Consider the following 26,255-nt stretch of genomic DNA (forward strand, 5'->3'; position numbering starts at 1 on the left):
CTGAATGTGAAAGACAGGTTATTTTTTGGGGCCCCTAACTATCCACATAAGGGAATGAGGGACACTATGGCAATGGAATCAAACCTATTTCGCCATTCACAATTTCACACACACATTGCACTAAGAAGAATAGACACTTTTAACTAAAAGCATTTATTATAACAGGGCAACACTGTTTCTCAGCAGAACTAAGATAAGTACGAAGGATATCATAAAAAGAGAAAGAAGGCAAGTTGTGAACAACAGGAATAAAACAAACATTTTACAATGTTTAAAATGTCACTTAAAACCTAGTGCCCTAAAACCTATTTCTATGTGTGACATTAGGAGAGCATGGAGAGTAGAACAACTTGCAGTCTAGAGTTTCTTAGAAACAAACAGTGCACTGTCTACCTTGTTGACAGCAAGACCTGTCAATATCTGTGGAGGCGTGAAGGCAGTGCTCCCTGTGAAGGGCAAACACCTCCCACAGAAGAAGCCTTCCTCTGGGACTCGACTTTATCAACATCAGGCGAGATGTACTATCTTTGAAGTGTGCAAGCAGTAGGTGAGACTGTCTTTGGCAGAACTTCATGCGATAATCTGGATTAAATACCTCTACTGACAAGTGGTCAAGTGACAGCACATATACACTAAATCTTATCAACGATTGGATTTCTGCAATACTTTTAGGAATGTCTGACATAGGTTATGTGCATCATTGTGTATGTCCGAAACCTTTCCTTATGACCATATAAGGTGAAAGGACCTCAATTTCAGCCTACACTTTTTTAGCTATATGTCTGTATTTGTTCTTTTTTTACCTTAACATAGTGATAAGTATACACTTGTCCCAGACTGATATCAACTCAGGTGGTAAATCTATGTCATTAGCTGAATGGCTTGACACTTTCACTGTTCTTCGAAAGATAAGGTCAGATGACATCTGTGAATGGCAGACATGACAATGATTTTGCATTAAAGTATGAATATGGTAATTCCCATTACCTAGGATGGTGTCAGGCCCTAATCAAAATGGAGTCGGACCTTATAGACTTTAGGTCAATGCCAGCCTATCTGGCATCTCTGCTTGTCCCTTAATAGCTCCATCTTGCTTCCAGTCTATTTATTTGCCTGTCAATCAAATCTGTAATATTTCAATAGCATTTGCTAGTAGCTTTTCATCCCAACTCATAGATAACGGCATACTACTGTTATTTTCCAGTGAACATAATTAGTCAAAGCACTTGTGCTTCACAAAATCACAAATCTTCGAAGCGCTAACTGCATAATAATATCAAGAATAAGGAAAGAAAAGCTGACGGGACCTGACCAATAACAATTGTACTAAGCATTGTGTCACCAAATACGCAGAACATCTTCATGCTCATACTTGTACTTTGGACCCTGTAATTAGGTGTAAAAAGGCATACCTGCTTGCAGAAGTTTGGAACATTCTTTATTTTATGCTTTCACAAAAAATAGATTGCAAGGTTTTGGTGTACACACGAAGTGGAAAATCCATATGGATATCTCAAATATACTATAAGAACATCAGTAAAAACATAAGATTTTTTGCAGATTATTTCTCTCCTGCACTTGTTTAAAATATCCTTTAGAATTTTCCCATAATTTCATGTAATCTGTAAAACCTAAGTCCCATAATATTAAACACCTCGGCCTGTAAATAGGTAAAAAATGCATATGTGCAGATCTTTCCCACAAATATATTTTTTCAAAAACGTCTCACATTCTTATCATTATTGGAAATTTGCAAGTTTTTCGTAGGAGTTTGATAAAATTGCTAAATCCCCCAGATATGCAAACTCTTATCCCTGAATTAATACACATGTACCTATTATGGCACATTATAAATGTCATCTGTGCAACACAGGGATATATCCTCCGAACATGGTTCTCTTTGGAGACTGCATTTGTGTCTTGGTTTTTTCTGTTAAAGAATTTGTCCTTTGTAATGCTGTGGTAAGTGAAATTATTGTACTCTTTGACATCCTATCTATGCATTTATGAATCAGCAACAAAATGTCTAATTCCTTATTAGTAAAATTACAAAGAGGGCACAGTCCTTTCTATTTCTGCTAATTATTTATGAATATTCTATAAATGTTTCCATTTTATTCCCATGTTAGACGTGGTCCATTTCACAAAGGAATGTAAGAATAATTATAAGAGCTGCACAGTACTATTACTTTACATTCTCCAAAATGGCTTTGTGAATAGGCTATGCAGTGTACTTTTCAAAGGGATAGATGAATTCCATTGCAACCACTTTTACTGAAGGTGTTGCTGGATCTAGGCTTTGTACTGGGCAGTACCGTGCTTCTGATTGATAGAAATTACCAATGTCCTATGTGTGACCAGATGTTTGTGACTAGTGGATCTCTAATGCAAGCTGTTCTGTGCCACAGACAGATGCCCAGGAAGTGGCTTCGGTGGTGAGCGCCAGTGAGATCCGTGTTGTGGCAGAGCTTCTGCAAATTTCCCCTGATGGACTACAGAAGGCCATTACTTATAAAGTGACAGTAAGTTACCAGGAAACGTTAAATCCAAGAAGGGCAACTGCAAACATTGTGAGGGGTGCAGGACCCCTATACTGTGGGAAGGAGAGTGTGGGGCCCACCTCAGGGTCCCCAAACACCTCCCCGCAATAAACAATTTGGCCCTATGCAATGGAGTAGAGTCACAAGGTGGAATCATTAAAGAGCAAAATCTGTTAAAGAACACACTGAACACACTGACTTACTGGTCGCACAGAAAGCCAACATCCAAATCTGTTAACTCACTCTTCGCCATACAATTGCACATAAATACACTTAGAACCACAGAGAAATAATGTGAATCTCGAGATCAACACACACATTTAATCTCCCACCTATTAACCGTTAGTGTCATACAGCCACCGATCGCCACCTCTTGCAGGAGCCTACATTTTCATCCTGAAATATACACACATATGTAGATATGACTGTACGTTATGACTGATTGTCGTTAACATGCCTGGGCCATTCTTTCGAACAGTACACACACTGTAAAAACCACTACTGAAGACTATGTTACATAAATATTTTTCAGCGTGATTCCATTCTCTACTCAGCCACATATTCATAGTGTAGCAGTTGAGTTTCATCTCCTAGAATGTTTTTGGCAGCTCTGGGTCACAGCATTAATTTCTGATCAAGCGCTAATGCCTGATTAACTCTGGGAGCACCATTTCCTCAACAGTTTACGCAGCACCACTTCCTAATCAGGTTGATCATAATCAATCCTTGTTCTTAATTATTAGATCTATAAATGCTTTCCTGGCCACATGCAGTAGAATTGATCCACGATGAGGCCATGCAGAGTTGTCCCCTAATCAGATGATATCTAGCAATGATGCTTCCTGATCTATTCTAGCAGATCTACTCCCCAGTCAGATGCAGTAGCTCTCCTGCATGATCACCTCTGACAGAGCTGCAGCCCAATCAGATCATATTTTGCAGTGTTGCTCCCTGATGTGATCGAGCTGCTCCGGCCCCTAATCAGATCTAGGAGAAGCACTGCTGCCTGGGCCGTTTTACAATCACTTCTGTCTATGCTATTTACTAACAACTGCTGCTCTTCCTATTGAAATGTATACTATGTCTCACTGTTGCACAATGATTTATTTGTGTTGTCCATCTGTTTTCTCCTGCAGGAAACAATGAGAGAGAAAATATATACTCCACTAACTGTAGAAAGTGCTGTCGATGCCAGGTAACAGGATTTTACTCTAAGCTACTTGAGGGCTCTGTGTTTTGTAGACTTAAGTTTGTAAAAGACGTCACTTGAGTATGAATCTCAGGAGAGTCTTAAAAACAAGCTTGAAGTAAGACTGGAAGCACTGCCAACACCAAGGGCATCACCATTTCCCATGCAATTAGTCTTGGCACAATTCTTCCTTAAAAGGTCTTTATATCCATCTGTCCTTCCATCTATCTTTCCTTAAATCTGACCGTATATTATACATTGATTTACTATGCATTTTTGTTAGGTGCGCCCACATTTCTGTGTTCCTGAGTTCAGTAAAAAAAGATGCAATGGCACAAGAGAAATGTTTAATCCAGATATAATGCACATGTATAACTTAATAAAGAGAGCTCAAAATAACTAAACCTAGGTAACTTTTAAACAAATATATTGTAAAGCTTTGTTAAACATCTGAATGAATAGGATGTTCTGCAATAGCACGAATGCTCAGAGCGCATTTGTGATAGGTTGCATAATGCTTTCAAACAGTAATAGTCAGCATTAGAAGGCCTGACATGTATAACAAGCATTTGCAATGCAATGGGTCTCGCATCTGCTCGAGTTAGAGGTATTAGCGTTATAAACTCCTAACCCGACTTTTCTTGCCACATAAATTGAAAATTGAAAGTTAAACACTTTCACATAAGGGAGCCGATTCACAGCGCCACTGCCGCCATGAACATCAGCGTGAAGAGATATACAGAAGGAAGAAAAGTTTGCTCGCAGTTAAACTTATCGGCAAAAGTGCAATTAGCCATGTAACAGGGGCGAAGGCCAAGGCGGTAACAAAACCTCCCCAAGGAGGGAAAGGATAAACCATTTACCAATGTAATCAAAGGATTTTTGAAGGGCAAGCCCACGAACAAGTGGTAGTGACGGGCGTGAGGTGGATGTTGTTAAAAGCCCAGATACACACCAATATGTCGGAAAAGCAGCGCATGCGCGCTGCAATGCTCGACCTAAAAAGGGTCTTCTGACTCTGAAAAAAGAAGGGGGCCTTCTGGTGCATGAGCTTCTAGTGGGTGGTTTCTAGAAGTGAAGGCAGCAGACGCTTATTCGTTGGAAATATAGCATTTCCTCTGAATGTAAATGAAGAGGGGTAACCATGAAGTCGGCAGAAAAGAATATTCGCCAATTTATGATTATATCACATTTCTGCTAATCTCTAAATTGCCCCCATTCCCCTCTCTTTGGATTTTCAGTAGGACCTAGGGCTAACACGAAGATGTCCAAGGCATGAATGTGGAAGGTAGAAGAGATAGACACTAGAGTCATTAAATATTTTAGCTTTGCAATAAATCTGTAACATGGAGCAGAACGTAGGGCATGGTTGCAGGTTATGTTTGACCAGCCTTCCACAGCTGCGGAGATTCTGAAGAGGAGAACCCAGCGATCAAAGTAATACTGAAGATAAAAGCTGTAGGCGGGAGAAAGAGCTGAGAAACAGTTGATGCAGGATGCAAAATTGTCGGATGCTTTAAAAGCCTTCCTGGCCTAGTGCTTGCATAGACCCAGTAATCAATTCTGAAAAGGCAAAGTAACTCATCTTTATGTGTACTACTGCTCCACTCACCCTAATTTCTGCCTATAGTTTATTATATCAGTAGTGACTATTAGTCTACTATTGATTTAATAAAAATAAAATGCAACCCTGTCTGCAAGTTAAAGTGTCATGTAGGCTGTGGCTCTAGCTGGTGGCTTGCACAAGCACATTAGAGGCAACTGCACCATTCAGCAGAGAGACTGTCCAGGGCCGGAGAAGGCCCAGCCCTGGCCTCAGGAGTTAGACATCGCTCAATGCAACATCAGGATCACATTTACAGATGCACTTCAGCCTTAAGCCCTGTCTTGTCCGGGGAGTATCTCTCAATCACCCTTTCACGTCACTCTTTCCCATCTTGTCACAGGATGGGTGGGTTCAGGAGCCTCACTGATCGCACTGCACCCTGAGAAGAGATGATGATGCAAAAAGCAAGAAGCTAAGTTGGTAGTCTGCACACTGGAACAGACATCAGCTTTGCAGTTTCTCCTTCAGAGCCGGAAGAAACTGTGCCTGCCTAGTAGTCCTTTCATCAGCAGCTCAGGAAAAAAAGTTAAGGGTCTGATTTAGATGTCGGCAGAGAGGTTACTGTGTCGCAACGGTAACGGATATCCCCTCCCCCAAATCTAAACAGCATTGTTTTCTATGGTATTTAGATTTCAGTGGACGGGATATCAGTCACCGCTGTGACGGGGGTAACCACTCCACCGAGATCTAAATCAGTCCGTAAATGTTTTGTGAGTGTGTACAAGTATGTGTCTGTGTGGGTGTGGGTGTATGTGTGCTTATGTGTGTGTGAGAGAAAGATAGTGTAAGTGTGAGCATTTATGTGTGTGTTAGAGTGAAAATAAGTGAATGAGAGTGAAGCTGTGAGTGAAAATGGGAGTGAGTTAGAAAAAGTGAATGTTAGACTGCAAGTGAGTTGATAGTATGAATGAATAAGTGTGAGAAGTGTGAGGGAATTAGTAGGTGTGAGGGAAACTGAGTGAGCGATAGGGTAGTGCATGAGAATGAGTGAGAGTGAGTGAAACTATGTTTGAGAATGAGTGATTCAGATTGAATGAGAATAAAGACACTGTGAGAGTGAGACTGTGGGTCTGTGGACAACTGAGAGTAAGAGTAAGTGAGTGATAGTGTGAGTGAAAATAAATTACTGTGAGGAGTAAATGGACATGTGAGACTGAATGAGAATTACTGAGAGTGAGTAAAACTATGAATGAGAATGAGTGGGCTAGTGTCAGTGAGAATATGTGAGGCTGAGTTGGGAGTGAGACTGTAAGTCTGAGAATGAGTGACATTAAGAGGATGTACCAATGAGTGAGAGCGATAGTGGGAGTAAGAATGACTGAATGGAAGATTTGCGCCAAGTCAATTTGTGAGAATGAGTGTGAGTGAATGTAAAGGTGTGTGTGTGTGTGTGCGTGTGTATGTATGAGATATGAGATAAGTCTGAAGCTGTTCTTGGCATGGTTTATCATTCTTGACATATGGTACTTATGGTAAAATGCTGCCCCTGAAACACTAGAGGTTATTCTTGCCATACGATACGCCAAAGGCAAAATGCTCTCCGTGGTGTAGAGTGCAAAAGGGTGGGGAAGGGAGGGATGACAAAATGCTTGCCCTGATATTCTAGAGTTATATTGTGACATTTCAGTCACCATGGTGTAAGGATGGCATAAGTGATAAATGATAACATTCTGACACTGCCATCTTGTAAGTATGTCTTAGCATAGAGGGGTACACCCATTTCGTATGGGGACACCCATGACAAAATGCTGGCCCTGGTCCATTGGAGGCAATTATTGACTTATGTGGACGCCAACTGTGCACGTTTTGAAAAAAAAAAGAATTGGCTCCTGGAAGTGTCAGGCTACATTGGCTTGGCACACCAATGGCTTTTGAGGCAATGCTTGTGAGATGCACTATTTGACTCCATTTAAAAAAAAAAAGAAACATCCACAGGATGGGAGCCCCATAAACCATCCCAGAAAAAGTTGGGCTCACTCGCTTGCTGAAATTCTGAGCTACTATTAGGGGATGCTTAAGGTTTGCAGGGTACTGCTAAGACACACTGAAAAGGGGAACAAAGGTATCTTGAATGGGTATATGAGGTTAGCAGACTCCAGAAATGACTAGTATGGAAAGAATGAATACACTTAGGTGCAACTGTAGAACAACCGTAAAAAGGTACAAGAATACCTATAATGGAAGGCTTGAACTGTTTCAGGTTAGACATTGTGAATGCAGTGTGCTGCCAGTAGAACAAAAGTGCATTGCAATTGATGTCCACAGGTGATGATGAATGCTGGTAGAGCAAGGCATGTGTGGTTACATAAAAAGGGGGAGTGAGAGCGGTCAAGAAGCGCAGTAGAAAGAACTACATGGTGTAACCTGCTAAGGTGATAAAAAAAGTGACAGCCAATTCACCATGCCCAGCGGCTTGGCATACTGACCAAGAACTTTTTTATGTGACTGTAATACTGACAGTCAATGAACTCTAATATAACTGCTCGTCCCACAGGTCACCTCTTTGCAAAAGCCACATGCAACCCCCGCAGTGCCACTGGCTGTCAGCACGAGGGACGCATAAGTGTAATTGTTTGCCCATGTCTGTGTGTTATGCAGAGGGCATAGGTTTACTCCATTTGTGGAGCACAGGCAGGGCTCACAAGACACCTTCAGCACTATTGGGGCAATCTGTTTCCATGTCCAGCCACAGGACTTGCCAGGCAGTAGCCCACCCTCGAGCAGAACACTCTGGCAATGACTAGCCATGGAAGGGAGCAGCAAATGTTGAATGCGCAGTTTGTGTTGGCCACCATTCGCTTAATATCTGGTTGTTTGTCTGGAACCTTTTATTATTCCCTGTTTTGATTTCCATTATATGAATTTATTAAAGTAAACCACAATTTACTTGTTAGCAGTGGCAAGCATTTCTACAGAATGAATTGTAGTGCATTTTTAAGTGGTAAACACAATTTGGATATTCTGAAAACAAGATTTTGTAAACAAAGGAGGATCATGATTAGATATAGCAACAAGAGGTTGTGAAACATGCTAATTTTAGTTTCCGCTTTTTTAATTGACTGAAAATAATTTGTTTTGCCAAACATATAAACAAATTTCAAATGCCAAGGTGCTATAAGAGGTGGCTAAAGACCCCAAAACTGAGTTATAGGACCGAGCTGAGAGGCTATAATGAGTTAGAGGGCCTTTAACAACCGGTATTGCCCAAAGCAAAGGGCTATAAGGCTATTAGAACATTCCACCAACAGAGGGTAGAATGTCCTAAATTAAAAGGGAGAAACAGAAAGACAAATCTCGGAATGTTGGAGCACCGGGCTTATACCAGCCATCATAAGCCCAAAGATACTCCATTGTCTTCAATGGCGCTCTTAGCCCTCCAGTGTTCGAACGAATGCTTAATAACTTGCTCCACGTATTCATAGAGCCTGAGACAAGGAGCTGAGCCTGCTTCTCATTCTATCCAGCCCCCCGCCATAAGGAAGATGCGGATAAATATGTAAAATTGGGAACTCGGTACTTGGCGCAGGAACATTCAAGCTATTACTCCTTTGTACCCTTCTTTATTGTGATGCACCCACCATCCACAATAGAACAGGTTCTGCAGAAGCCCATCTGTCACAATAGAAATGTAGGCATTGAAATCATTTAAATCTTATTTTATGTTCGGAGTGCAGTCATTCTAGGGCTGCGAACAGCAATGTCCTTCGGTCTATCGTCTTAGTAGTTAAAGAGAAAAAACGAGTAGGGAAGGATGCCTGAGCGGGCATCTGAACGACAGGCTTTGTAGTTTGCGGACCTAATTTAATTTATTTTGTGAATAACCCATTTTCTTATTGTATAGTTAGCATGCTAGCATTGTATACATTGTTATAAGATTTTTTTTTTTGTGCAATCTACTTTTGTTGAGGTTTAAATTCAGCATCTTTCAAGGCAAGACACTTGGTGCACTCGGTTGTCTGCCGTTCCATGAACGTGTACACTGGGAGGCTGCGTGCGTTTAGTGTTGTTTATTCATTGCCCTTTCCACTGCTGATTTGTGTAGGACAAGCAGTGTTAGATTATGTCCAGCAGGCTTATCTGTATTCCAAAGGTGAACATTTTTCCTATGTATTTGCATAGCACTGATGACATAATACCTGAGACTGTTACATACATGCGTGCAAACTGACCCTTGATTCAACATTTGTTGTCAGATAATTTTCTTATTTTCTTATTTTTTTGTTGACTCACTGTTCAGAGTGAGATTCTATTGTTATCTAATTAGTGAATTATTTATATCATTTTTTTTTTTTGCAGTAATACAGGAATACTTCAAACACATTATTCAAGTCATATACATTCCCAGCTTTCAAACATCCACCCAACAGCCTCCCACCCAAAACTGCTGCTGCTAGTGCGCCCCATGATATGCAGACAGTCCTGCAAGCTTATCAATGGCAATTTGGATCTCAATAGTCTGCATGGCACGGCGCCCTCCCAGTAACTATATCAGGGATTTGCATTCTTAGCCTCAACCCAGCAGGGTTTGCGGGGTTTCTGCACTCAGTCAATGCAGTCTTTGATTGTCTGCTCATTCTGTACAGGGTCAATACTGATTTGCATATGGCCTAGTCCAATCTGGAATGGCGAGCAAAAATATAATGTATATAGGCCCAGATCTGTGACTGGAGGTAAATATTTGACATAGTTCAGCATTCTGTACATCATATGTTCTTTTTGCATTTGTCGCCCTCAGTGGTAAGGGTATGCCCAGGCGTGGGACATGTGCTCGCTATGGCACCGGATTCGAGCAAGCTTAGCTGATGAGGGGTGATACCCCAAAACCGGTCCAAGGATGCCTGTTTCAGGGCTAGGGAGGACCACCTGGCAGTTTGGGCTGGACTGTTCCCATGGGGAGCAGGGTCAAGACTGATTTGCATATGGCTGTGTCCAAACAGAAATGGCGTGGCGATCAAAAGAATTATGGATTAAGGCCCGGATCTGAGACTGGGGGTGAATGTTTGAAATTGTTCAGCATTCCGTCCATCACTTGTTCTTTTTGCACTTCTTCTGTTTTGTATCAAGGGGAGTCTCACAATATGTCTACCATGGCCACCCATGCTGGTAAGTCATCCCCCAGTTTCTCATCCTCCCATGTGTGTTTCATATGTACCTCCTCGGCTACCGCTCACTCAAAGTCGCCTCTCAGCCATTCATCACATCGCAGGAGTTCCGGCGCAAACCATCTAATAGCAAGGCTACTCTTTGCCAGCACTAACGCCAAGAGCATGAACTTTCTGCTCAGCCTTTTCCCAGTCAAGGGTGGAGCACACCCAGCAGAACTTGCTTGACAGTTAATTGTATATTTCACCTTGTTGCCCCTTTCAGTCTTTCTAGGACTTCTGGCCAGAAGGGCACCAGCAACAGACAGGACCAGGCCTCATGAAGAAAGTCATCCCCATTTATCCATCACCGAGGGCAAGCCTCAGTGTGCAAAGGCATACAGTGCTTTGGGTGTAAGGTAGACCTGGTGTATGTAGTTGTATTGTGTCAGTTTGAAGAGATTGTTAGACACTGTCCCCACCGCTCCATGTAATGAAGTATTTGTCAGTACCTCTTCTTGCATTTAGATCTCCATAAGTCATTATAGCACTAATGGATTGAAATGAGGGCTGTCTGCCTCTGTGATGCCTATCCAAGCAATATTTGAGACACACGTGGCGCTGCCCCCTCTTTTTGCTTCTGGCAAATATTGAGCTAGGTTGGCAACATGCCAGATAATATAACCCCACTATATTTTCTGCATTCATTCTTTTAAAAGGCTGCAAATTGGACGTTCAATCATCCTCTCCATAGTGCAATATCATGCCTCATGGGGCACTGTGTCATTAATTTTTCCAGTAACGCTTTTTATGTTTGTTTTGTGCCATAAGGGCCAGATCTGTACGTGCGAATTAGTGTGAGAATGAACGCATTGAGGAAAAAATGGTTTTACTAGAAGAGCCTGTGCGATGTAAATGGATTCATAGATACGAAGTAGGTAACGAATAGTATTAAGTATTGGGGGACAGTGCTGAGATGCCTGGCCATGTAAACAATTTAGTTTCAGTGGTACTTGAATTTGTCAGCCAAATTGTCTGGATCACATAAAACATTTTCAGTCAGTGGTATTTAAACGTGCTGCTGGTACACTCATAGCTCACACCCACTCAACTATACTCATGTTTTTATACTTGTGGATGTGCCAGACATTTACTTTCACAAGCCTAGCCCTTTCTTCTTCTACAGGACCCAGTGGACTGGTAAGACCACATTAGAGTCCCAAGCCTGGAATTGACCTCTCAGTGCCCTGTCTGCTCTTTCGGTTTCCTTCATGTTGAAAATGGGCTTGCCATGTATGCTTCTATCTCATTTTCCTATGTGTTCATCTTAGGCAAACTTAACTACTCAGGCATGTAGTGGATTGGTTTCTCTCCCCATCGAATATCTAGGACAGCTTTCCCCAAATACCCATATCCCCGGCATTTCTTGACCCACGGAGTAGAGCTGGACATTTGGGCTGCTAGAAGATGGCGAATGCCTAATGGCAGGTTGGGGTCTACTTCCTTTTACTGAGTTGCTGTTTCTTCAGCAACTTAAATGTAAAGCAGTTCTTACAGCACTATTCTAGGAAACAGCGTGTGGTAGGGAACCTTTAACTGAGGGAGCCTCCAAACGTATCTTTGATCCTCTAGCTGAAACCAGGCTTTTCAGTATCTCCACCTGAACCTTGAAGTGTCAAGTCTCAAAATGTGTCTCCTCACAAAACATGACCCAGTCTTTCAATTTTTACCCACACTGATGGGCATGACACTGCCTTCAGATTGAGCTTCGATGCATGAATGGTCCCCAGTCCATTGCATAAGTGGTCCTCCTTTGAACCTTACATGTTGTTGAATGCTGAATTATCATCAAGCTACAATAGATCATGTCCCACGGATCGTTTCAAGAACTCAAATGGCTTCAGCTACTCACATACATCACCTTTAAGATGTGTTTCCTTATCTTCAAGGGCTGTTCTATAGCACGGTAGTGGCCAATGTCAGGGAAGGGTGGTGGGGTAGGGGTGGTGTGGTGTGGTGTGGGTTTTGGGAGAGGTGCTGGCAGCATGAGAGCAGTGTCAGGATTGGCCTGAGCACCCTCTATTTGCGCTCTCAGGCAGACTGGTAGCCTGTGCCTGCAACACAGCTCAGGTTGGAGACAGCTCAGTGCGCATGTGGCTTTGGCCATCCTGAGACAGCTGGCCAAACCCACACGCGCACTGAGGAGAGTGCACACCACTCCCCCTCCATGGCAGTCATCACAATGATGACCCCACCCCCGAGACTCGGCTAGTGACGAAAAATAAAATGCTAATAAACCTTGTTTATTATAATTTAATTTTTCAAGTTTTGTCTCTTCTGGCAGAGGGGGGGAGACGCTTCTCCGCCTTAATGGTGGTGCCGCCCCTGATGCAGCACCCATCCTTTCAAGGATTTAGAGCTAGGTTTACCCATTACAAGTTCCATATGAGCATTCCCCATCACCCTGGAGAACCTGTTCTCCAGTCTCTGGAATGTGTCCAGTGACTTGTTCTCAGTAAAGTCAGATCGACCTGCAAGAGGGATGAAATTAAGTACTTACCTTGCTTTTAGTTGGTGCTTGCCAGTTTCCAGATACTATTTTCAACAGCACTCAGCTAAACCTAATTAGCCTTGAAGTTCATCTGCGGGGCAAATAGCAACACTTTCTGGATGCCGGTATTTGCCTTGCAGTGTCTGCATTGTTTTTATGGGATAGTGTCCCCCGGTGCCCCACTGCCTCCCCCACAGGCATTTCGCCACGTACAACTGCAGCACTGTTTAATTAAAGCCTGCAGTGCTGAAGGAGACAAGTCCTATTGCATAATTAACGTGGGCAAAGACCATATGCCTGCCCATCCAATGTATATGCCTGGCTGCTGTGGTGTCTTTGCCAGCTTCGAGCTGAAGGCATCATACTGTGGCAGTTAGTCAGACTTTCCAATAGATAGAGGCAGCTTCTCTGTGTGTTCCAAATAACTGTTGCTAACCTGCGGTTATTGAAAATGGAGCAGTTGGGGACCATGTAGTCTCGAACCTCACGTGTCTTTTAACACAATTGATTACAGGTTTTTGTAGCAGAAATCCATGGTCTTGGCTTCCCTGTGCTCTATTTTAGACTTCAGTTCTATCACCCTTCTGTTCATTATTACCTTACGTCCTCACAATGATGTCACCAGAAGCATCCTTTGTAGCGGTCTCTGTTTGCTGATGAAACACAGATATGCATCTTATTATCAGGCAAAGAGGATGCAGAGCTTTTCTCCATGTCCACCATAGAGAGGTTCCTTATTCTTCAAGAAAATTATTTTGAACCTTCAGACTACATTTAACGTTTGTCAGGCTGGCTGCTGTATGTCTGGAACAAGACTTCTGCCTCCGTATGTTTGACTGTCACTCCGATGCCGTGCACACCACCATTCTATTTCCTATGTGACCTTTGTTTAATTCCTGGTGGTTTTGGGTAGAAAGAAAATCTACAGATCTTCCCTGCATGCTAGTGGAAAACTACGAGTGCATGTGGGCATTCATTTTGTTTTTTACAAAGACAGACTCCGCTTTCGGGGGAAAGCAGGAACCAATGCTGTACTCAACATCATTTCCAAGGCGCTGGCTCTGAATAGTGACTTTCCTGGCAATGGAACCATAATCTGCACACCCTGTGAAAGTCCTATTGTGAACTTACAGTTGGCTTACCTTCTGCCCATTGCTTTCCATTGTTTGACTTTATTGTCACTTTAATTGGCTTGCTTTTAATTCAAGACTTGGCAGCATCTTCTAGTGTTTGTCCCTCCCCTGGAGCATAGCCTCTTTACCATCTGTTTAGTTGCCTGCCTTTTATTCTTCCACTGCTCACTTTTAGGAAATTCCTTTTTTACTTTTTGGTTTCGCATGCCATAAGAATGCATCCATTTTCCAGCTCTCACTGTTATGTTTTTGTACGCTGGCAAATATGAAGTCTCACCCACCCCTGTGTTGCTCGGTCCCTTCTGTGCTGCTCTCTGATATGCTTATCCTCCTCAAACTCTCTTACTTGCCGTGCTCATATAGTTTTTACCCTCAGGTGCTTCTCCTCTGGGCTCCCATGCTGCTTTTCCCCTCTTTCATCCACTAACGTGGTCCCTTTTTCAGTCTGGCTCAACAGAGCAGCTGTCACCAGATATTAGGTGATGAACCTAAACAAAAATCTTTTAGAGGTACTACCAGGAGATAGATGTTTGCTTTTCCCAATTGTAGGTAGCCAGGAGTACATGTTTTGATTGGGCAGATGTCCTGTGCTTCTACTAAGAAGTGCTTGCCCTCCATAGGAGTATGATCGTTTTGTTTATTTAAGCAACTGCCTGAGCTTGAACTTTCAGGAGCACACACATGACATTGGAATGCTAGCACCACACATCTCATAAGCCCAAAAACTCATCTCCACAGTGCCCCAAGGCACATCCCTCAGCCCTACCCCATTCAACACATACATGACTCCACTGCCCTACATCATCTGCACCCTTGACATTAACATCCTCTCCCACCCCATCAGCACACAAGTCATACTGTCCCTCTCAGACAGAAACTCTGCATAAGGAGCAAATTCACCACCTGGATGACGGAAGTGGCCACCTGAATGAAATCCAACTGTCTCAAGCTTAATACGGGGAAGACAGAAGTAGTAATCTTCAGAAAAATCTCCTTACCTTGAAATCTCCTGGTGGTTGGCTAACCTCACAGCAACACCCACCCCCACCAGGAACCTAGAGGTCACTGTTGACAATAGACTAGACATGTCCACAAAAGTCAATGCTGTCACAACATCCTGCTTCCTCACCCTGAATGTGCTGAAGAAGATATTCAAATGGCTCCCAAGCAACACCCAAAAAATCATCAACCACTCCCTCCTTACCAGCAGGCTGAAGGGTAGAACCTCACCCTCCTCCGCTATCACCAAGCAACTCACCAGAAGGCTACAAACCATCCAGAATGCGGCAGCCAGACTCATCCTCAACCTTCCGTGTAGGACACATATGACACCACACTTCAGGGAGATCCACTGGCTCCAAATACAGAAACATGCTCAATTGAATCTCATCCACATGTTCAAAGCACTGTACCCCATAGGTCACCACCTCAACACTCACATTTCCTTCCACCTGCCATCCAAACACCTCTGCTCAGCCGGATTCAGCTTGCACACATCCCACGCATGCACAGCAACAAAGCCAGCAGTCTTGTCCTCTCTTGCATTGCTCTAAATGCTTGGAACAACCTCCTACTTCACATCAGAGCCTCCTCCTTGCTTCTTGCGTTTTGCAACAACCTGAAGACCTGAGTCCTTGATTAACCCCCTCCTCGACCTACGAGCTGAGGATCTCCCACCTGCTCAGTGCTAAGGTACGCTATTGGTTGATAGTGCACTCTACAAATAAACATAGCAAAACATAACATATAAAAGTGTTGTAGATAACTAAATAAGTTATGGTATTTGTTTTTGTTAGAAATTGGGCTTCTGGTTGGCAGAGGTATGCACCCAGTCTAAGCAGGAACCACAACCTAATCAGGGTAAGTCACAAACACACCCTAGGTTAGGCTGTGCTCACCCTCTGGTACTACTTTATGTGACAGGTAGATCTCTCAGTAGTGACAAATGAATGTAGGTTATTTTCACTACCAGGACATGTAAAACCTAAAAGTACATGTCTGTACATTTAATTACACAGCACCCTGCTCTGTGGGCTACCCAGGGCCGATATTAATGGTGTCTTATAAGTAATAAAAGGGGATTTTAAGTTGTGACAAGAAGGTTATATTGCCAAGTTGAATTGGCAGTTTGAAACTGCCTTCAGGCTGCCATGGCAGGCCTCAGACATGCTTTAAGGGGCTACATAAGTGGGTGGCACAATATGTGCAGCATGCCCACCAGTAGCATTCAATTCACAGGGCCTCGGTATAGGGTATACCACTCTAGTAGGGACTTATAAGTAAATTAAATATAGCAATCAAGTGTAAACCAATGTCACCATGTATAGGGGAGTGAGCACAAACACGTTAGCAAAGGTGAGCAGTGGTAGTGTGTAGAGTCCTAAGGCAAATGAAAACTAATTTCAGCAGAAAGAAAATGGAGGTAAGTAGGCAAAACATTTTGGGGGGGACCATCCTATGGCTGACAGGTCTACCACCCGTGTAAACCAGGGCACTCCTAACCCGTGTGACACACAATTCAGCTACCTTGGAGTCATGGTCTATTGTAACAGCTCACCTTTCATGCTACTGGAGTTCTCTACCCAAGTCTGCTGTCATGATGCTTTATAGTTACATGGAATGGTATTGTGTGGCACAGTTAGATGCACAGCGTAAAGTCCACAATCAGTACATCATACATACAACTGTTTTTTTTCCCTCAGAGATGCAATTGCCAAGATCCTGTACTCCCTCCTCTTCAGCTGGCTCACCGACAGAATTAACAAGCAGGTTTTCCCCAAAGAAGCGTCTTTGTCCATTGCAATCCTGGATATCTATGGATTTGAAGTAAGGATGGGTGTTTGTGAAACCAGGGGTGCCTTCGAATGTATTTGCCACATGAGGTCAGTTCATTGGTAAAAAGAAAGAAGCTGTAGGTGCCCTGTTTTAGTTTGCTTAGGGCTAAAGTGGGGTAGACAGCGGGATGAGTTTCCATTGGGGACAGAGGGTCTCATAACGAGCCTGGTGATCTGAAACCCAGACCGCCAGACCCATGGGGACCAGACCACCGTGAGGCTGGTGGGCTCCTCCCCGGCCCCATTACAAGGTTTCAATTGGGCTGATTGTCAGAAACCTCTGAAATCGGAGGTTTCCGCCAGTCTCTGCACTGCCCACGACATGGTTGTGAGCAGTGCAGGTGACCCCCTGTGTCCCCCAGCACTGGCTTTCTGCCAGTCTTTCCAGGCTGGTGGAAAGTGAAGTTGTGATCAGCACGGCTGTCTGCCTACCTGTTAGGATCTATTATCCTGACAGTGGCGGCTGTCCCCCTGGTGGTCGGACTGCCAGGGTCATAATATGGTGGTCAGTACCGCTTGGCTTGCAGCGGTCCTACCGCCACCATGGGTTTGGCAGTCCTCAGACCACCAAACTCATAATGATGCCTAGAGTCTCTATCCTAGATGTTTGAGTAGAAGGCCCGGCCAATACCAGAATATCAGGCTATCCACATAACAAATATTGGCATACAATGAATCTAAATGAAACACATTTAAATAGTTAGTGATTATTCTGAAAATCTGTTATGGATCCAGCCATCCTGGGCTCATATTAGACACCCGTGCTCAAACTACTATCAGTGCTGGCTTCAAATATTATATATATCTATTTTAAATATGGCAGTATATACACAATGTAAAATAAGGACTTTCATATGAAATAATTATGAAAAGCTTACATTTCCCTTTCTTATATATATTACTGCAGACTTTGGTTTATGGGAAGGCAATTCTAGAAAGATTTCTAAGCCACCTGCATTAGGTGGTGTATGCTTGACACTAGTTAGAGCAAATGTAATTACATTTCTAAAGGATAGGATAAATTGTAGTTCTGCTTAGGAATCAGTCTTCTCTGACTACATACCCCATTTGGGTTCCACTTCCCATTTTTTTTATTAAAAGGGGCGTAAAGAAGTAAAAGTGTGTACTGTCTGTTCACTAAGCTACGTGGATATGAAACAGGAGAAAAACAACGGTACGGAATGAAAGAATGAAAAAATAATTGCAAAAACCACAAGTGAAATTACCATGCTAACACAAAACCATGTATCAGCCTACAAAACAGTAAAAAAGACCTGGAACAGATGTTTAAAATATATTTTCTTTCTTTCAGTTGACAATGATATGCTATTTTGGGAGTCACTGACAACAAACAGCCTATTGATCAGTTTTGCTTTGAAGGTGTCACATCAGAATCAAGGCACACGCAGAAGTTTTGATTATGAAAATGTATTATGAAAGAATGCCCACATTCGCTACACATTTAACAAATAAAAGGATAGGACATTTTACATCATATAAATGTTGTGATGTTCAGAATTAAACAACCAATATTACACTGTTTAGTGCTCTTAAGGCTCTTAAGTGGGTTGAAGATTACTTGGTTATTTGGTTATTGGACTCAGAGATGTTACTAATATTGAACCATCTCAGTGTAATGACTACAAAAGCCAGTGTACTCCAGATACAGGACATAGTCCAGGGGAGATGCATCAAATACTAAGCAATATTCATCAAGGCCACCCTTAGCCATAAATGTCATCATAAATGCAATGTAAAAAAACATGCATAATTTAATCAGTATATTAGTCAATTATTTTCATTCATTTTTTGACAGTTATTGATCAAGATAGCTCCAAAACATGTAATTTATGTACAAGATACAGGCATATAACTTAAGCACCATATAGCCAAACGTTTTTATAGAATTGTGTACTGAAATCAAAAGCTAAATGCAACTCCATCCGCTGATGAATGATTTTTATCTCCGTTCAAGAAGTCCCATCGAAAGTGCAAAAACAAGTTTTTTAGGTCATAGGACTTGCGTGAATTCTAGTCTTTTATGCAGGGTCTATGGAATACCTTGCACTAGATTTTCTCTTCAGTGTGAAGAGATGTGCAGATGTGTTTCAACCTTTGGGAACAATATTTCAAATGAAGCCTTACTTAGAGTGGTCACCAGATTTTACATCAAATGATTTACAGTGGTAGTTGCCCCCTTTAAAAGACCCGGCACTCTATTGTACTCAAATCAATTAAAGCTGGTGCATAACAATTTTGGGACCAGCCATCACAGAGCCTAATCCTGGCACTTATGTGTCAGAATATACCAAATCTACAGCACCTTTGTGTGCAATCAGCAACCTGATAACATTCAAGTTCTTTGCAGTTAGAAAAATTGGCCAGAGCTATTGGTATTTCAAGGACTCTGCAATTCTGTGCAAATATCAGTCTTTATTATTCTTACTATCGAGAAAGGGCATGGATAAAATAATCCATCACAGCCAACTTTGAACAGCTAAAGCTGATGCTTTTCATCTGATAATATGGAACTTCTTAAGGCAAGATTGATTCCAAATTCTTTTGATTCACAGAGCTTTAAATTGATTAATATCTCATCGTCAGATTTAGTCCCTCAATATGTTTTAGCAACAATATTGTAATACACCACCATGTCATATATAGCTCATAAGAGGTAAGTATAGGTTATTTGCAGATGGTATGGTAGCTTTAATGTTGACCGTACTAATTTATTGTAATAGATGCTAAGTTCATCCAAAGAAAAAGTGAGAAGCACTGTGCACGTGACACAGAAGCATTTTAACATAGATTGAAATCTTTGATTAGCAAATAAGCTTGTATTTAGCATTTGATTTCACAAAACAGCACTATTGCAGACATGTTTGTTATATGTTGTTTATGTTATATGACATTGTGTTGTACCCAAATGGACATGTTTTAGTGCTATTTTGATCAATAAGTGTCAACCAATGAACGAAAATAATTGACTAACATTCGGATTAAATCCTGTATATTTTTTTTACTTGCATTTGTGTTTTAATTTATGGCCAATGGTGTCCTTGATGGTTATTGTTTAGAAAAGCCAGGGGCATTTCTGCTTTAAAGCCCCATGTGGAATCACTAGACAGACGCATGCTTGGGTGATAGCGGGGAATGTGCCTATTCTGTCACACATTAAAAAGGTGATGGGTCAATTTTACTGGCTCCCATTATCCCTGCATGTAGACACAAATATAAAGTATTATCCAACAGCCTTGAACGTTTTTTCTCCAATCACGTGCGAATAGAAGATAATTGATCTATTTGTGGGGTTCCCCAACCTAGGAGATGGTGGGTAAGAATGGTATTTGGGATGTCTATCTAAAGTTTATTATTCTTTCCTTGATAGGACCTTACGTTCAATAGCTTTGAGCAACTATGCATCAATTATGCAAACGAATATCTCCAGTTCCTGTTCAACAAGATTGTCTTTAAAGAGGAGCAGGTATGTACATATTTAAATGTGTGTGCCAATAGTAACTGAGGAAAACCATTACCTTCCTGCCAAAGCTCTGTGGGTGGGGGCAATATATGTTTCTGTAACTTTGAACACCAAGTATTGTAATGTATATATGTTGCCACTTTGAGAAGATCCTACAACTGAAAGCAGCACCTCCTCATAACTAAGTAACTTCTTTCTTAAGGATACTTACAGGGGTCAGTGTGCTGCATAGTAAAATGCAAAAATAATAAAGTGTTTATATGTAATTTTGAATTACTAAAGTACAGAAAAATGTTGTTGAGGCTGTGACCATTAAATCCATGATGAATTTTATAAGGATGCATTAGGAAATTTGAAGTGCCCCAAACATGGCTAACTGGTGATAGAGTTTTCTTCATCCTGAGGGAGATGGAGTCAGTGTTAAAGATCCTCTGTATATGTCTCAATATGTCTCAATCAGTTAGAAAAGAGAGGAAACAGGCTATTTAAGAAAAGTATAAATAATAGCTTTCAGCTTTGGCATAAACTGGAGGCATGCTCTGAAAGAACATAGGTCTACTCCTCACTCCTCTGTTGGAAAGATTTCTTTTTCTGGAATTGGATCTTTCATATTTGCCTGTATGAATTATTCCCCAACTTCAGGCTGGGAACTCATGATAAACATAGTTAACATAGCAGTGCACATTTACGCTCAGTAGCATTGCACTTGACATAGACCACTGCATACCTATGCACATCATTATAAATGAGAAATACATTTCCAATTCCAAGTTAGCTCTAGATTGGATTGGTATGATTTACCAGCTTGACATGGTTTGATTATGGTGCAAAAACATCTCGCAATGTAGTTTAAATTATTTCACAGATCACAGAAAGACCTTGTACGGGTGTAACAGAAATTAAACCAGGAAACTTTACATACTGCCTGACTTAAACAAGCATTTGCAATGCATTAGGTCTAGCATGAGTTAGAGCTATTAGAATTGTAAATGCATAACTGGATTTTTCTTGCCACATGAATTGGTCAACCCTGCTGCATAATTTGGTCCTCTCTGCCACATAATTCCAGTGGCCCTGCATGTAATGAAAGCACTTCCACTTACTGCAGAGAGTCTTGCCCTGATGACCTTGAACATTTGTTAGATTGCTTTTAGTATCGTTTTCTCTTTTATCCCAGTCTCCTTCCTTTCTTCTACTACTGGCTATCCTTTCAGGTGTATGCGGTCACTAGTGGGAATATTTAGAAATAGTAAAGAATATTGTTTTCATGGGATCCAGAGTAACAAGGTACGTGCAACCTGACGTCCTCCACCAGCAGCTTGGTAGGAGACACATTTTGATTCGGGCATGCTATCCTGTAGGCTACAGGTTTTTGCAGCACTGGCTAGAGAAGACCACATCCAGCCATCTTATTCGCCAGGAACTACTATTTGATAGCACTTCGATGCCTTTATGCAAGATTTCGGGGGTACGATAAAAGTCCTTAAACCTCTTTTTTGCGTTTGAGTGCCAGGCCTTTGTCATTTCTTCCGGGTCAGCAGAAAAAGCATCCAGACCTTCATCAAAAAGCCAGTCTTGACAGGCAACATATTCGTTCCCCAGGGTGACAGCATGTTCTGTACAGATCTTAAATCATGTGAACATTATTTACTACTGAGCAGCTCACTCATTGTGAAAGGCTATGTAAATCTGTCTTTTGTGTGCATTTGGGATGTGTTTATAGTTTCGGAGCAAGTTCTTTCAGGCTCCAGGTGCTGATGGTTTCTTGACAGAGTTGCTTTCATGAGGGGTGCGGAGTTCCCTAATAGCGCTTGGAAAAGCCAACGACGGAAGCCTGCGGCACTGGTGCCCCAGAGAGAGCAGTAATTTCCAGCCAAATGAAATATCCATCTATGAAAAAGCACCGTGCGAGAACCGTCACCTTCCTCTGCTTTGAGCTTCTGAAATCGAAGCACAAAACTTCACATTAAAAGACTGATTTACCACCCGAGGGCACGTTTTTGAGGTGACAGATTTAATAAATTACATAAACTTAGGATACGCGTAGAAACGAGGTCGCGCTGTATGTAACAACATGTAGTGATGTAAAGTGCTCCACCGATCGAGAGCGCGCTACATCTGTAGTTATATAAAGCGCTCTTCTGATTGAGTTTGCGCTATATGAAACTGATGTAGATTACAATGTCAAAGATAGCGCTTGCGTGCTGCCTGGACCGAACTAAAAATGAAAGCATTCAACATTTCATTGTAAGGGATAAATGACCAATTATGATTTTCTGTACCCAGTATTCTAAAGAAAGGAAGTGGGTGGAAGAAAAGTTGAGTAAAGACAAGTTTAAACATGCCGACAAAATAACAGGTGCCAATTACAAATGATTATTTTCATAAAGTTCTATAGAAACTCATTCATTCATAACCTGCGCCACACTGCCAGTTCACGTGCAGTCAGCAGTTTAGCAGCAAAGTATATTTCACATTGTAAAAACGGATTCATTTGAACCCACTATATGGATTTAACAAAGCTGTGTTTTTGTTTCAGGTGCTTTATGTAGCCTAGACTTTCACGCGCAAGTACATTCGCCAGTATTGCGATATTTCGGTTGAGTCCCACAGCCAGGAGTATGAGCCACGCATATAACCCAGCCACGAGTATAACCCAGGTCGTTAATCAATAAGTATACCACTAGACTCTCCTGTTCCGTTTTAATGCCACATAAATAATTCCATTAGAGCACCGCTTGTGGCAAAGGTAGAATAAGCAGACGTCAGAGTAACCAACTTAACATCAAACACATATAAAAGGGAGCATGCATGAAAAACTTGCCTCGCTTTCTCAAAAAGGCTGTGGTACTGTGATTTTATTGCAGCCCTGAATTCAATGCAGCTGAAATGAAAAACATTGTCGGCTCAAAGGGAGCGTGTTCCCATTTAGTCCTGAGTTTCTTTAGAGAGGGGCAGTTTGATTATTTCTCAACGAGACAAACAGCTGGAACTTCGACATAATAATAAAATAGATACCAAAATACATTAGTAAATCAGATTCTCCTTAATGACACGAGGAACAGAATCATTCTACAAACCAGTAACATCCCTGCATTGCCGTGTTACCGTAACAAAGAGCTCGCCATGCTCTTAAAGCAGCAGAACTTTTGTTTAAGGTCCAGCAACTGGAAACAGCTCAATAAAATATGGTGCGGCAGCCATATGCAATCATAAAGTGAGGCGTGCCGCACTGCAACAATTAAGGAGCTGGAATGACTCAAGTGCCTCACGGAAACATGCTTAAACAGGGAAAGGTGTGGCGCAAGGACCAGAGCCTCCAACTTCGGAACCGAGGACCCAGGTTCGAGTCACGCCATCAGCTCAACATCACTAAATCTCCAGTGCCTACAAAAAATTAATGTTTTTGTGTAATGCAGCTGGTACTCATGTAAAGCCTCAAAACAAGTAATTAAAGAATCTAGCAGGGTCTCCTCCCTCCCACCACCAGGGACGCACACTTGGCACAAAGAGCAAATGTAGTGTGAAGGAGAGACAAAAGAAAACAAGCATTTGGAATGCAATAATCTCCTGTTTGCTCAAGTTAGAGCTCACAGCGTTGTAAATTACTGACTGGACTTTTATTGCCACACAGACTGAAAATGACAAGAGGAAGAGAGCGAGAGCAGCTGGCCCTGGAAAAGTCCCCCTCTGATGTTGGTTTATGTTTACAGAGGGAGCTGGTGGGGAGGAGGGACTGAACACACACCCACAGTGCAAGGCAAACAGGCCAATAGTGAAAGAAAAAGTCCCCTTCAGAAGAGATAAACAGGACATAGCGTAATTACACAGTACTTTGTGCTGTTCCCAAAGTGAAAAAAGGCAGGATAGAGAGACAGAACTGACCACTAGCAAGCAAGGATTTTTGAAGGACACTGCAACTAACAAATCAAAATGCTGGAACTCACTCTATTGTATACTTTAGTATACAGCAGGCCGAACGCTAGCGCTCGACCTAAAAAAATGACTGTCATATAAAATCACTTTGCACAACCCCTACTTTGATGTGCTAACCGTCCTTTGCTGTATATCTTACCCCATACAGGAGGAGTATATCAGGGAACACATTGACTGGCGAGAGATCACCTTCAGTGATAACCAGCCCTGCATTGACATCATCTCACAGAAGCCACATGGCATCCTGAGGATACTGGATGACCAAAGCAGTTTTCCTCAGGTGAGTCGTATCAGACTGTCCCAAAATTGTTTGTCCTATCTTTTGTTCAGAGCCGAAGTTCGTAATATAGAATGAAAAAAGTTCATATTGGGATTGGGACACCACAGAATCTGCTTCTTGAGACCTGCAAAGAGTGAGTCTGACCACAACTGTGTTTAAGAAATGCCTCTGTTATTTGCATCTCATTCTGTCTTCCGTAGCAATCACCCTCAGGGGCTAAAAGATTCTCAGGGCTAAAAAGAATGTTTACATTTTTATGGGGCTGAGCACTTTCCCATGTCCAAGAAGGCCACTCCTGCACTCCCAAAACGAATCCCTGGTGTCTAGTGCGGTGATCACTCCATGGGCATAGCCCTTCTGCAGCAATCCCTACAGATGCATCCACCAGCAAAAAGTACTGCTGGAAAGGTTTAGTGATCAGAGCTTCGGGGGCAGAGGTATGCCACTGTGCACTGATGAAACTGAAAGCAGTCGACTCCTTTCAGCTTCAGTTGTGTGACATCAGTGCACTGCACAAGCCAATTGTGACACAAATGGAAAAAAAAAAAATCGGACGTAAGGGTATTTCTTCCATTGTGTGCTGACTTTATTTTATTAAGAAATATATTCTGGTCCTTGTACTAGAAAGACTTTCTTCCCCAATGTGAAGAACTAGATTTTTCATGTTCTCCACATAAGTGAGGAAATGGGGAGAGTGTTCTCATCCATCCCAATATCTACGGAAATGTGTGTTTTTTCTAATAGATTTCCATTAAAAGAACCTTGGTGTCTCCAGGAGACTAGTTTCCTGTTTGTGGAGGGCATTCTGTCATACTTTAGAGTTTCGTTTAAAAAAAGCCACAACCATAATACCAAGACCAACATTTGTTTTCTGAATGTGATTGAGGTGTGACCTGCAGGGGAATGCTTGGAGGTCGGAATGATACTGTTCCGGGAGGTCCACAATCAAGTATAAACGGTGACACAAATGAAACTTGAAAAACGTGTGCCAATGGTTTCTGGGGAAAGGAGTTGTGGTAATGGTTACCTTGGTTAGGTGTTTAAGATTCTGACATAGATTCTGCGTTGAGTGATGTCCTTGTCTGCCACACTGCGGGAAGTTGAAACACAGGCTTTCACGTAAGTAACCAATCACCAGTGCCCTCACAGAGCTTTAGTGTTCTCCCAATCTGTGTCACTGGATGGAAAACATGGCATATTAAAGAAGAACTGTCTGCTTCACGTGTGATTCTAAAAAAAAGAAATGATCAAATTGTGTTTACGCATTGATAAATAAGTGAGATAAAAATAAGGATTTGGCAGATTTCTATATGTAAGTTTAGGGTAGATGTACCCATGTTTGTCTTTGTTATGCATGACTGTCATAGAGCGCTACTAGCCAAATAACTGTTTTCTACATCAAATAATTCACTGCTATGATGTAGCAGCAGTTGTTAACAAAAGTTGTTACCCACGGTTGTTACATCATAAATGAACTCCAGGCTGCGATGGTTGGGCTCTCTGAGGGCCTGTCAGGGCACCGCTGAAAAACAGGGAGCACCGTTTCTGTAGGAAGAGGCACAGAAAGTGCTAGGCGCAGAAGGTGAATTCTTTTTTTTAATTCAGGACTAGGAGAGGGGCCATA

The 26,255-nt window shown here is 42.0% G+C and overlaps 1 protein-coding gene across 1 annotated transcript in view; it reads left to right on the top strand.

Moving 5' to 3' along the window:
- Positions 1-26,255, top strand: part of MYO15A (myosin XVA) — a 761,224-nt gene that overhangs the window by 147,108 nt on the left and 587,861 nt on the right. The window contains exons 13-17 of the mRNA XM_069212299.1: positions 2,409-2,522; positions 3,677-3,735; positions 16,803-16,926; positions 20,323-20,418; positions 24,500-24,631. Coding sequence (XP_069068400.1) covers positions 2,409-2,522; positions 3,677-3,735; positions 16,803-16,926; positions 20,323-20,418; positions 24,500-24,631 — 525 coding nt within the window. The remainder of the gene's footprint in view (positions 1-2,408; positions 2,523-3,676; positions 3,736-16,802; positions 16,927-20,322; positions 20,419-24,499; positions 24,632-26,255) is intronic.

This window comes from Pleurodeles waltl, chromosome 10, assembly GCF_031143425.1.
Source record: "Pleurodeles waltl isolate 20211129_DDA chromosome 10, aPleWal1.hap1.20221129, whole genome shotgun sequence".
Classification (NCBI taxonomy): domain Eukaryota; kingdom Metazoa; phylum Chordata; class Amphibia; order Caudata; family Salamandridae; genus Pleurodeles; species Pleurodeles waltl.